This window comes from Pseudoliparis swirei, chromosome 19, assembly GCF_029220125.1.
Source record: "Pseudoliparis swirei isolate HS2019 ecotype Mariana Trench chromosome 19, NWPU_hadal_v1, whole genome shotgun sequence".
Classification (NCBI taxonomy): Eukaryota; Metazoa; Chordata; class Actinopteri; order Perciformes; family Liparidae; genus Pseudoliparis; species Pseudoliparis swirei.
The window spans coordinates 18,906,911-18,921,075 of record NC_079406.1 but is presented as its reverse complement, the minus strand read 5'-3'; the positions used below and the strand labels follow the sequence as shown (position 1 = coordinate 18,921,075).

At 40.5% G+C, this 14,165-nt stretch overlaps 1 protein-coding gene across 1 annotated transcript; it reads right to left on the bottom strand.

The window, feature by feature from the left end:
- Positions 1–5,769: 5,769 nt before the first annotated feature.
- Positions 5,770–13,883, bottom strand: taf7 (TAF7 RNA polymerase II, TATA box binding protein (TBP)-associated factor). The gene is given in 12 exon segments (XM_056439884.1): positions 5,770–7,263; positions 7,608–7,667; positions 8,249–8,361; positions 9,594–9,788; positions 10,428–10,541; positions 11,217–11,293; positions 11,741–11,795; positions 11,934–12,054; positions 12,296–12,429; positions 12,789–12,867; positions 12,957–13,030; positions 13,730–13,883. Coding segments are annotated over 12 exon segments (1,086 nt in total). The 5' UTR covers positions 13,749–13,883; the 3' UTR covers positions 5,770–7,218.
- Positions 13,884–14,165: the final 282 nt, after the last annotated feature.

The following is a 14,165-nucleotide window of genomic DNA, read 5'->3' as shown; positions in this document are numbered from 1 at the left end:
ATTAACGGAGTGGTGGAGAGAGTCTTGGCTGGTTAGCTGCTCTCTGACAGATGGAAGGATTAGGTGGGGATTGGAGGTGGACACTTTAATCTGGGGGGCTAATCTCTTGTTTTACCCTGTGATTGGTGGGCAATCCCTGCAGAAAGGAGGAGAGGCCGGGATGACCACCGGGCCAACAAGAAAAACCCAGATCACTCTCGAACAAGTTAAGATCATTCTGGAAGGTAATCTGATGGTTTAGGGACGCAGCTGTCGGTCATGGCCAGAGACCTTTACATTAAACAGGAGAGTGGACAGGAAGTAACAGTAACTCCTTAAATTTGAGCTAGGGCTGGGACTAACATTTATTTTAGTGATTGATGAAATCAACTGTCAGAAATATTGCAAGCCTTTTATTCTTTTAATACATTGCTGTCATTATGAGGCAAAGAAAACTCAAATATCCTATCTCTAAATATTAGAATATCATGAAAAAGTATACTAGTAGGGTATTAAACAAATCACTTGAATTGTCTAATTAACTCGAAACACCTGCAAGGGTTTCCTGAGCCTTGACAAACACTCAGCTGTTATAAATCTTTTTTACTTGGTCTGAAAATTAAAATTTTATGAGATAGGATTTTAGAGTTTTCTTAAGCTAGCCATAATCAGCAATATTAAAGAAATAAAAGGCTTGCAATATTTCAGTTGATTTGTAATGAATCCAGAATGCATGACATTTTTGTTTTTTTAATTGCATTACAGAAAATAAAGAACTTTATCACAATATTCTAATTTTCTGAGACAGTCCTGTATAGGTAGAGCTCAGAAAGACTCATTTTGGAAATGGAACAAGGAAGACGGGTTCGTGGAGGGAGAAGGGTGGCAGGGAGAGGGCGGATGCGTGGAAGAAGACAAAGAGCTGTTATTCCAGATAAAATAAGGGCTCCCCTTATAGACCATGTCGTGAACCATGGTTTCTCATTGAGAGAGGCAGGGTTGAGGGTGCAACAAAAGTGTTTGGTCACCACCCACATGACCAAATGTCTCTTTTGGAAGCCATGCGTGCCGGATGTGAGGACACGAGTCCAGAGGACTGCCACGGATGGATAAGGCCCTCCAGAAGGTTCTTCCCCAGGTGCATGGCAAGAGAGACATTAGATGTGATGTTGATGACAACATGTGGCCTGATGCTAGAGAGAGGCAGGATTAGCCCTTCAATTATTTGTTCGAATTACAGTCTGTACTTTTAGTTTCTACCTTTTTTTTCTCATTACTGTAATTCCGTAAATTACTACAGACTATTGAAGCAAACTGCTAATTTTCATTTACCTTAAAGAATTGTTATGTTCTAAAAAAATTAATAAATCATGTGAAAGAATGTCACTCTTTTCTTTGAAGAAAATATTACTTTGTTTGAAGTCACTGTTACCTCAGTGAGGGCTGTGCAGAGTGTTTGGCTGCACTGAGCGTGTTTTGAGCCATGTGTTAAGAGTTGTGTTGCTTGGAATGAGTTTTGCAGGTGATGTGAACTGTTTAGCTCAGGTGACTGTTGGTAGTGCAGACTGTAGTTAGAGTTTTGCACATGTGACTCCAGTTGTGCCCACTGTCGTTTAGCAATCGAAAAAAACTGTAATTAGGGCCAATTATGACGAGTCAGCCCTGTCTTCTAATTGGTTGAAAGGTAAACATGTTGCCTGTGCTGGTATCTTTCAGCCTTTACTGGAGTAAAAGTACTAATACTCCACTGTGAAAATACTCCACTACAGGTAAAAGTATGCACCTTAGTGAAGTAAAAGTAGCCTATGCAAGTATTGTCAGAAAAAATGCACAAATAAAAGTAAGTCATAGTACAGTAAAATGTTTTCTGTTAGTGTTTTAGTGTTATATTTGAAGGTTGCGCTTTCACTATGAGTGAAAATACGCGTGTCGATATCCTCAGGCTGTGACTTATCAAGAAGGACAAGTTTGGGGCAGATTCGAGAAAGTCCAGTGGAGCCAGTCAGTGGCGCTGTGAACATGTGAACATAAACATAAATCATGTGCCTCTGAAGTATAGTCATTAAATTAAATGTAAAAAGAAGTGATGCAAGAAGTTAGTCCCAGTTGGGACGTGAACTGCTTCCAAAGCTATATTATAACCCACACGTCTACAGACCCATTGTATGAATTATCTTTATTACTAGATAGTTGTATATGTTTAGAACTTTAGATTCTAAGAATGTTAACTATTTTTTCCAGTCGGCCAAGGTGTTTCTATGAAAGATTTGAAAGTTTCTTTAATTGTGCTCATGCATGATTCTTTTTGGCAGGATTAACAACTTCCATTAACAACTTCCATTTTTATGGCAAATGGTGTTTTTGCCGAATGCACATAGTTTCATTGAGAAAACTCCCACTTATATGCTGTTGCTAATAAAGGTTTGGCTTTACCTCCCATGTAGCCTCAACAAGCAAAAGGTACTGGTAATGTTACTTCTGGTTTACTGGGATGGGGTTCGATTCCCTGAAGTGTCCTGCGAATGTTTTGGCATAAACATGGAAGGCCTTAACATTTTGGCCTTCCATTGTCACTGTTTCTGAAAATAGTGTTTAATGCTTTCTACATTCACTAGTAACCTGTACGTAGATCTTTGCACAATAATTCAGATGTCCATCAAATATGTAGGAGATAAAATGTTCTGACTGTTGTGCCCACATATTTACAGATTGACTCCATTGTTTTTCCGATTCAAGCATTACTTTGTGGTTGGACCTCAAAACAGAGTGCTAGTGGGACGAGAGGAGATCGACTTTGATGATTGGTTTGTCAAACAAAGTTAATTGACAATGTTTTTATAATGTTACAGTTTTTGAACACCCAGATGTGGCTATATTATCTGCCCAGAGCTTTTTTATTGCTGCGGTTTACGTTCCTTTTGATGCACAAGCTCCATAACAAGTGTAGACAACATCATACATGTCATGTAAATCAGATTGTTTGTCACATAATACTGACTTCCTATTGCCGGTAGGTGCATGGTGCTATGACCTTAAATGTTTTGATTGTATCTAAATACTATTTTAGATGAAAGGCCATACATTTTTTTTGCAAACGTACAACATATGTGTATGTTCTCTAGTGTTTGTAACCAGACTGTCAAAGTAAATACAGACTTCTAAACCAACTGTGTAAACCAAGTGGTGTTGCGGCTATTTACAGTGCATCCGGAAAGTATTCACAGCGCTTCATTTTTTTCACATGTTATGTTACAGCCTTATTCCAAAATGGATTAAATTCATTATTTTCCTCAACATTCTACACACAAAAACCCATAATGACAAAGTGAAAACTGTTTTTTGCAAATTTTTGCAAATCTGTTAAAAATAAAGAACGAAAACATAACATGTACAGAAGTATTCACAGCCCTTGCTCAATACTTTGTTGAAGCACCTTTGGCAGCAATTACAGCCTCAAGTCTTCTTGGGTATGATTCCACAAGCATGGCACACCTATTTCTGGGCAGTTTCTCCCATTCTTCTTTGCAGAACCTCTCAAGTTCCATCAGGTTGGATGGGGAGCGTCGGTGCACAGCCATTTTCAGATCTCTCCAGAGATGTTCAATCGGGTTCAAGTCAGGGCTCTGGCTGGGCCACTCAAGGACATTCAGAGTCGTCCCGAAGCCACTCCTTTGTTATCTTGGCTGTGTGCTTCGGGTCCTTGTCCTGTTGGAAGATGAACCGTCGCCCCAGTCTGAGGTCCAGAGCGCTTTGGAGCATGTTTTCATCGAGGATGTCGCTGTACATTGCTGCATTCATCTTTCCCTCAAACCTGACTAGTCTCCCAGTTCCTCCCGCTGAAAAACATCCCCACAGCATGATGCTGCCACCACCGTGCTGTAGGGATGGTATTGGCCAGGTGATGAGCCGTGCCTGGTTTCCTCCAGACATGACGCTTGCCATTCAGGCCAAAGAGTTCAATCTTTGTTTCATCAGACCAGAGAATTTAGTTTCTCATGGTCTGAGAGTCCTTCAGGTGCTTTTTTGCAAACTCTAGGCGGGCTGTCATGTGCTTTTTACTGAGGAGTGGCTTCCGTCTGGCCACTCTACCAAACAGGCCTGATTTGTGGAGTGCTGCAGAGATGGTTGTCCTTCTGGAAGGTTCTCCTCTCTTCAGAGAACAACGCTGGAGCTCTGTCAGAGTGACCATCGGGTTCCTGGTCACCTCCCTGACTCCGGCCCTTCTCCCCCGATCGCTCAGTCTGGCTGGGCGGCCAACTCTAGGAAGAGTCCTGGTGGTTCCAAACTTCTTCAATTTCCGGATGATGGAGGCCACTGTGCTCATTGGGACTTTCAATGCTGCAGAAATCTTTCTGTACCCTTCGCCAGATCTGTGCCTCGATACAATTCTGTCTCGGAGGTCTATAGATAATTCCTTGAACTTCATGGCTTGGTTTATGCTCTGATATGCACTGTCAACTGTGATACCTTATATAGACAGGTGTGTGCCTTTCTCAATCATGTCCAATCAACTGAATTTAGCACAGGTGGACTCCAATCAGACATCTCAAGGATGATCAGTGGAAACAGGATGCACCAGAGCTACATTTTGAGTGTCATGGCAAAGGCTGTGAATACTTATGTACAAGTTATGTTTTCGTTCTTTATTTTAAACAGATTTGCAAAAATTAGCAAAAAACAGTTTTCACTTTGTCATTATGGGTTGTTGTGTGTAGAATGTTGAGGAAAGTAATGAATTTAATCCATTTTGGAATAAGGCTGTAACATAACAAAATGTGGAAAAAGTGAAGCGCTGTGAATACTTTCCGGATGCACTATATATGGTTTGCAATCCTACATCAAGCTGTTGTACCTCAACTGTAGTTTGTCAAAACTTTCCCAAAGTTCACATGCTTTATGAGTCATGGCTTGAAGACTTCTTCATGCCAATATTAACTAATATCAGTCATAGCACCACCTACTGGGAAACTATGGCAATAGGAAAGAAATAATTGGAAAATCACACATAAATAAAGAATGTCAGACTTCCGGTTGGGCATGATCTAAAGATAATTATTTTTAAGTTTACGCCTACCAAGTTTTGTATTTCTATGTCAAAACTACTGCGAGGGCTGCTTTGTCAACGGTTTGTAGTGAGCGCTATCAAGCCGAATTTACATTTTAAAAGATTAAAATCATATCGTATAAATACATTTAGGATATATTGGATGGATTTACCTAGGATGAGATCATTATGAAAAAGATTAACGGAAAAATCACAATAATCAAAATGGCCGCCTTCCATTACGATGTAGAGCATCGTCACAGGAGACTTTATTTTCAGTTTACATGTGTTACATATGCCTAGGACATGTTTATGTAGATCAAACGTAGCGCTGAGGCTGCTTGAATTAATATTTGTAGGGGGGGCACTAATCGAGACAATTGGCCATTTTGAAGAATTACAATTATATCAGGTAACTGCATCTTTGATTGTGTGTACCAAGTTAAGTTACAATTTGAATATGTTTAGTCCCTCCAAAGCCCCTTCATTGTTCACTGCGAATAATGGGTTTTCACAGCAACAGAGTAAACCAAAACATAAAATGTTTCGTGTGCTGGCATCAAGAAAGTCTTAACTTTGTGTTGAACTAATTTGATGTCGATCTAACTAACCTACTTAGAGAAGCAAGCCAAAGTATAGAACATGTTACCAGTAGGTGGCGCTAGGACTATAATTAAAATGTAGCCTGTACATGTCTGGAGTCTCATCACACATGTGACATTTGGAAAGGATCGGATCATGTGGAGTCGAGTTACATTGGTTTATTGGTTCACAGCGAAGGTTCAAACTTGGCCGATGCTCCGACTCGCCGCAATTCAACGTATCGGATTAATGTGAGAAGAGTATAAAAATAGAAGGAAATGAACTTCCTGTTGCCACTAGGTGGCGCTAAGACTAGAATTCAATCATATGGCTGTCTTCGGGTTCAATATGTCCTGATATTTGAAAAATATGGAGATTAGATAATGTATGGCCAAGTTAAAAAAACTTACATTTTCATGGCAAATGGTGTTATTTGCCATTGTGCCAAATGCACATAGTTTAATATTTGTTTAATTGTTTTAATAGTCTTTGACTGCTGATGTATCAAGACCATACTGCCTGACTTTGGAATGAATTGGGTTTAATCTCTAGGAAAAATGTGTTCTTTTACAACTCCCCAAACAAGAAAAAAAAGCATATATTGAGGGATTGATTGCAGTGCCCCTAATGTTTAAATATTCAGAAAAAATTAGGGTACGTTTGTGGAAATAAGATAGCAATTTGGCGAGGATAAATCAAGTGTTTTGGAAGTTATGTGTCTTTACAGATAAGCCCACACCCCTCGTTCATTGGTCCATATCCTCTGAACGCAATAAGGTATCAACAAGCTTTTCATGACATTGAACCAATAATAAACCACAGAAAGTTTTGTAAGAATTGGACCCAGCGTTTAGGAGAAGATGAAAAAAAATTCTAAATGGCGGATAATCTGATTGGTCACATTTTATGGCCATCATTGACCAAGTGGACATTTACACCAAGTTTCAAGTAAATCATTGTCATTGTTAGCAAAACATGTGGGCTTTCTACATCAAGGGGGCGCTATAGAGAGATGTCTTTATACCCATATGAGAGACGTCTAAAATGTCAAATGTTTCACCTGTCCTGATGAAATTTAACAACTTCTGACACATGATGAAGGCCCCCAAAACACTTTCATTGCGAGAGAATAATAATAATTCCTCGAAATACAATAGGTTCCTCTCCGACGAAGTCGTCACGAGGTCGCTAATAACAATTTCCGATTCTTTGACACTTGTGTATTGCTGCAGTTTCTGTCATACGGGTCGTAAAAATAAAAACCCTTAACCAAGTTGACCAAGACCACGTTTACTTTAAAGATACGCTAAAGTATCAACAGCTGACACTAATCAAATACAAATAAACAATCATAAAGTAATAAACAACACATTTTATCAAATTAATAAAAAACATTCAATGCATAAATCAGTACGCTGTATGCGTATTGTAAGGAAATGATAAACTGAAACAAATGACACAGCAAGTCAGCTAATAAACACTCCCTCTCCCCTTAATAAAAGTGTATATTTGTGTATATTTAACGAAGGCTCCTTTTCTCCTCCTCCTCCTCTTCTTCCTCTTCACATGTGTGTATGTGGGGCTGAAGATGACACGACAGTGCCCCCTGGTGGTCACTTCTCTATCAGTGAGTCCAGCTGCTCCTGCAGGGAGGCCAGCTGTTGGAGCAGGAAAGAGAAGTGGTGATTGATGCCTGACCGCCCCGGGGTGTAATTGGAGGGTAAGTGGATGATGATGAGCATGTCTTTTCACATTAATTTGCTGCCTTGAATTGTCAATACAAACAACAATGCAAGACAGTGGGCCACTATGCCATAGCTGACTAATTCAATTTTGATTTTGCCAGCCAGCATGAAAATTGTTGGCTCTCAAAAAGACAGCAAGCCATCTGCTAACATGGTATTTGACATTCATACAAGATTAATTCATGTAAAGTGCTGAAAGCTGTAGAGAGTTGACCGTGAGGCGCTGTACGTTGGCTTCATGAAAAAAGAGTTCTCACCTGCTCCATCTCCCGCTCCTCCTGCTGAACAATCTCATCCAACAAAGCTTGGAAGCGGTTCTGTGAGAAGAGAGAGACAAACAAGATTTGTCCGAGTCGACACACTGAGCCTCATTAAATTGTGATGGCTTTAAATGCCTGGGCTTCTCATGTCACGGTCTCCTCTCTGACAGAAAAGCCACTTGGAATGCCAGTCACAGTCAGCTGACCTTTTCCCTGCAACTGCGATAATAACGTCTGGAGATCGGGCTTTGACGCTCCCAAAACCACGGGCAACGAGAGCTCTAAATGGCAACTTGAAAGGGCCATGTCCGCTCATGTTTCACTCCGCACCAAGAGCGCCTGGCAGAACAATTCATTTTCATGCCATTTTGTTCCCACATAGAATGCCTTTACATTAGAGGGCTGATGGGACAAATGTCAAACTCCAGGCAACATCAACTCATAAATGGCCTCCAACACGGTATAAGCAGCTATTTTGATGTTTTCACATCACTTTTGAGAGAACTTCTGCTGCAAGAAAACTTCTTCCTCCAAGCTCTTCTACATGTTTTTGTTCATGTGTCTGTACATGCAGACCTAGTTTCTAAAACAGTGAGAGAGAAAAAAAAAATCAGCATCAGCGTGTGTTCATTGCTTACTTTGAGGGCCTGGTTTTCCACTTTCATGATGAGTTCCTCCTGCTGTTTCTTTCGGGCACGGGTTTCCTGAAGCTTGGTTTCGACGCTATTGATCTGCAGCTGGTACTCCATAACTGCAGGAAAACAGCAGGAGGTTAAGACCATTCTAGTCACTCAGACAACGAGTTGCTTATGTTTTCTTTTGCAGAGAAGAGTGGACAGAAACGGGTTGGGAGAGATGATGCAACATAATTTGAGAGCAACATTTTCACCGACAAAACAATAAAGAGAAGAATATACACCAGATATGCTTCTTGAACCTCAAGGATGCCTCCAATTCAGTTGACAAATTGCGGTTAATGGGAACATCAAATCCATTTAAAAAGGATGCGAGCCAGCAGGCCGAAGCACTAAAAGACACAACTAAATCAGTCTGCTCCAGGCTCCACAGAGGGTTCTCATTAAATCCAGCCAAAGTGATAGTGCCACACAACAACAACAACCTGTGGCGCCCTATACCATCAACTATCTTCCAAGCTAATTGTGTCTATCCTGTGCTTCCTCCAACTGACACTCAATCCTCTGATAGAGGCCATCGAATATGCAACGTCCATGTGGGAGGAGTCCCTGCAGACCCATTCATCACAACTTTGTAGGTCTGCCAGAAACGTCCACAGCCAGCCTCCAGCGCACCGTGAAAGGCTCCGCTGGGCTGCTGCGGTGGAGCTGACCGGTCGTGCTGCTGACTGACGGCTCCACGTCTGTAGATAAGGAAGCAGAGAGCTGTCCGGCCGGACAGATGTCTGAGCTGCACGCTCAGCCACAACACCTGTCAGACAGGTTATTAGAGGAGCGGTCGGTGTTTGCATCTCTGTGGGCGAGAGCGCAGGTCCTGTATTGAAGTGAAAGTACGGCTACTCATCAGTGTGTGTGGTCTGAACCAGAAAGCTCCGTTGTGATCAAGTCCCAACACCTGGCTCAGCTTATTTTGTATTTCTGCTTTGACAAATATCTGAGGCGGATTAATTAGATTTAATGTCGGACTATGACGAGCAAACAGGTCTGTTCTGAAATCAGAAAGCAGATTCTCGGGCATGACCAGTATAACTGAAAAAACTGGGGAAAAAATAAAGTCTGCAAGTTTGCCCAACGAATCAGATTCCAGAATAACATGCGCACATGCCTGATTTCACAACAGATGTAAATAAATATGCACACTATGGTAAAAAAAACCGTAGGTCATATAGTTCAAACTTGTGTTTGATTTACAATATTCCACCACTGTTTTCAGAGCAGGAAACCATTTGATATGTGATGTATATTTAAACACATTTTAAATAACTTTTCAGATTTGTGCAAAACTCACCTATCTGGTGGATTCTATCACTTTCATGCTGTGCAGAATCAGACTCAGTGAGTTTCTGTTGGAGCTGTCGAACCAGATCATCCTCAGTATCCATGATATTCAGGTCCTCGTCCTCGTGCCGGTCCCCTTCGTCCTCCTCATCCTCACTGGAGCTGCTGATGTCGTTGAAGATCTCCCTCAGTTCATCACGCTGGGCTGGCCATGCAGAATACACATTAGTGTTATTAACGTGGACACAAAGATGGATACAGCTTTTGGGGAATCCAAGGGGGGGGGGGAAATAATCTTAAAGTCAAAGAGTAACTAATGCTTAGGATCGCTCTATTTCCATTTCAGAGCACTGGGGCAGAGGCCATCGAGAGTGACAAGGCACATTAGAGATGAAGAAGGAAACCGTTGCAACCTTCGGCAATGTGAGGAGAGTATCAAAGAAGTCTTTGTAGTCGGGTCTATGGCAAGAGCAATCTGCCATTTCAAAGGAGCTGCACGTTCTTAAAGCAGAACGGAAACAGACAGACCGAGTTTACCAAATATGACCTTGCTTTGTAGTGCTTGACCAATTGATCGGATGATATCAAACATGTGTTTAACATCTGTTTTGTGTTAAATAATGATGTACAAATATGTATATCAGAAGATCTATCTCATCACATCTTTAAACTATTGATCATTTATCTATGCATGTGCTTCAAACATACCGTGTCGATAAGACTGTATTACTTAGAAATATGCAGCCCGTTTACAGCTTTAACTGAGTGGAGGGATCGGCATGCACTCCGACACCACGACACCTCACTGGTTATGATTAATTTCTGAAAACTATGTTGCACTTACCAGACGACCCATGACCCATCTTGTGTCCCGAGGTGCCAGGCGAGGAGTCCAGGTTGGCCAGAGAGCCGTGCTGATCTGCTTCCTTGGACTCATCTTCTGCTATGATTTCCCACCCTGATCATCATGTGTTAAGGTCAACACTTCACTTTCAGAAGTCCGACATTAAAAGAATCCTGATCCGTCAAAAAGTTTTATTTCAAGTAGACTTGAACGGTAAAAAACAAATGGTGTTCCACAGGAGCTGCCTCTACTTTAACATTACTCAGTGTGTCATGAGCATGTCTGCGGCTGCATGCAAACACTAAAACTATCATTAGAATCCAGCTTCACTCTGAGCAACTAAGTAATTATAATGAACAGTCCATCTCAATGAAAACACAGCAAGCCGGCACTAAGAGCAGCCCCGCTGTGCTCTTATTCTGTCAGGCAAGTTTAGAGTTTCATTAGAGCGCTAATGCCCTTCTGGCAAAGTGCATCTCACACAAAGGCATGAGGCAGTCAGGTCAGATGAGCCTGGCAGGACTCAGGACACCGCTCGGGCCTTTCATCAACCTATTTCTGACGTTTGTCCTCAAGTAGCAGAACCGTACTTACTACCTGAAACGTCTTAAAAGCCTCGGTTAGATTTCACATTCACACAAATCTCCATCCGATTCTACATCACTGTTGCATGCTGTAAGACGAGAATAAACAGCAGTGCCATTTTGCTTGGCTACACTATTGTTTGGTTATCTTTTTCGGCTTTGCAAAATGGACGTGCAGAAGATGTGTCGGTGTTTAAAAAGATACGGACATGGACAGCGTCAGCGTCCGTGCTCAGCAATCTCTTCACCTCCTTTTCCACATCAGGGGATTCAATGTACTGCCGGAGAAACAGAGATCGGGTTACAAGTAATGTTAGCAGAATCTCTCGTGCCCTCTTCCTCTGTCTCACTCTCACACACACACACATCAGCTGGCGTCATGCCAGGAAGCACATTAGCGATTAAAAACAAAAGGGGCCAAATCAATATGGCTTGGCTGTGCATCTTCAGGAAGATTTATTCAAAAGACGGAGTAGAAGTGTAGTACCACACTCGCTTTCACTTTGTTTAAAGCAATAGTGAATTTGCTTTTTCAAACCAAGACGGAAAGGTTTTATATATACATGTAAATCTTAGTTTTCACTTTCACCACAGTTCCCGTTTAATGAAATGTAAATGTCTTGTTGGAAGAGAGTCTTGGAAAGCGATGGATCATGAGAAGGGATGCTAAATAGATGGATGGGAAAGGGGAGGTAGTGCTTAAGGCATAAAAATCCAAAAAACTCTTCTTTTTTTTTTTTTTTTTTCTTTCTTTATTCTTTATTTCTCTTCAGAGGGCAGGTGACTGGAGACCAAAAGAACAGGAGTAGTGAAGTCAAAATGGCTCAATTATCTGTGGAGGGGAAATGATGCCCCCCCCCCCCAAAGTTTTTCAGCACTGACGGCTTAGAAAAGCATTGTGTGTAGATATGTTTCTACTTACTGCCATGGTTCCAAACAAATTTCTTGTCTTTGTCTTTGTCCTTCTTCTTGCTCTTGGGGTCGGTTCCAGTCGGTTCCTCTAGAGGAGGGTAAAGGTCTCCATCTGGTGTACATACCAGCATCTGACCCATGAATGGAGAAATTAATGGTAAATGACTCAGAATTATGCCAATTAAGGTTGTTGTACTACAGTATTAGAACAAACAAGAAAAGAGGTCACATAATATTAGTTTTAAATGCTCATGTTATGTTTTTAAAACAATCTAAAAAGTACTTTTTATTTACAACTGCATCCTATACTTGAACACCAGATGTATCCTATGAGGCATACGTGCTACATTTTATGTCACTGTTGTGCTTTACCTGGCAAACATCGGCAGTCTTATAAAATGTCTTCTTGTCCACTGTTTTTAAAGACTCAATCATACAGGGCAAATCCACCAGTTTACAGGCCAAAGGGACGCGGTCGACTCTTACAATGCCATGATGACCATCCGCTACAAAGAAGAGGGAGAACATAATTGGTTTCAATGACATGTCAGTGTGAGACATTAGTAACCATTGCCATGTGGACACTGTTGTGCAAACAAACAGAGATTACAAATACAGGTGCAAAACATGGCTTGACCATATTTGATCTATTTGGTAGTATGAATTTAGATTAGTTACTAGTATAACATATATCAGTGAATCTCTATTTACACATTACAAAGACTGAACATAGTAGTTTCATTGTAGAAATACAGTATTTATATTTTTTAAACTGTTGGACTACATTTCAAAATGTTATCAGTTTTCATATGATGATGACAGTAAGACAGTAATGTCACACAGGTCAGACATAAAATCAGCTTACGGTGCAACTCAATGGTGAGTCTGTCTTTAATGTTCATACTGCTTGACTGGGCGATCCTTCTCACTGTTGAAGCATACTCCTGTATAAGAAAAACATTAAATCCACAACATTTTCAGCACATGGTTACATTTTTATGTATTAGAAATGATATGTTTCAGCATCTCTTACCGAAGGAAGCCTCATGACAAACTGGCTCTCCAACTCATAAGGAGCGTCCTCCTTATTCTTGGAGCCGACCTTCCCTGCAAGAATGAAAACACACACACACGTTGTGAAATAGCTTCCAGGATGGTTGGTACACATTTATAAAATTACAATGTACAAAATCAAGCAGTATTGGTTGACTTGTGCAGCAATACAGCTCAATCTATCGGGAAATAAAATGAGGGTACTCTCTTTGCTTATTTTGAAATAACATTAGAAATACTGCTATAAAAAAGCACATTATACATTTGTACTTGTTTTTACATCTATACTAAATGTATATCCTGGCATATTTCATGCACCTATTATTATTATTATTACGTTAATAGACTCATTTAATTCTTAATCACTTAGCAAATGAATAAGATTCAATCGAGTGTGTGTGATCCAGGACTAAGATTATCTTGATTTACGTTTTAGGAAGTGGCAATACAATTAGCTTTAGTTCCGCTCAAACGACAGGTGAATAGAGTTAATCAATTATAAAGGTAGTAACCAGTTAAAACGTTTCTGTCTGTTGGTATAGCAACCTGGGGATATTGCTTTGACGAACTAGCTACGTTAATACAACTGTTAACGTTAAAAGCATTGAGTTGTAAACACTGTTGTTGACATATTGAAGCAAAGTAATTCTCGTGTATTTTCTCGTGGACACTGCTTCTGCGAGCAGTGTGTTTACAAAACGGGGCTAGCTATCGTTAGCTAGTAGCTAATTCAATGACAAGCTTTTAACGTACCTTTCGGTTTAGATGTCATCTTGGATCGTGTAATTTGGACACCACGGGTGCATAAATATAGTTAATACGATAATTAAGACGATAATAATAACTATCAGATATGCTGTTTGCGATGAAAAAACAACAGCGCCGAGCTAGCGTTACAAAAAGCTCACTGGCGTGGCTAAACCGATGGTGACTGGATAGACACATGATACATTCAGGTACCCCTCGGAATTTTCTCTTGTCACTAACGTGTTTTTTTTTCTTCTTTTCTTTTTTCTTCTTCCACATGCTCTATGCATGCACAATTAAGATTTATGAAAAAAATTAGTGTAATCTCATGTGATTTGAAAATTACTTGGTACGACATGGAGATAAAATAAATAAATGAATGAATGAATATAGTATAGATAGATAGATAGATATGTACTTTATTAATCCCCAAGGGGAAATT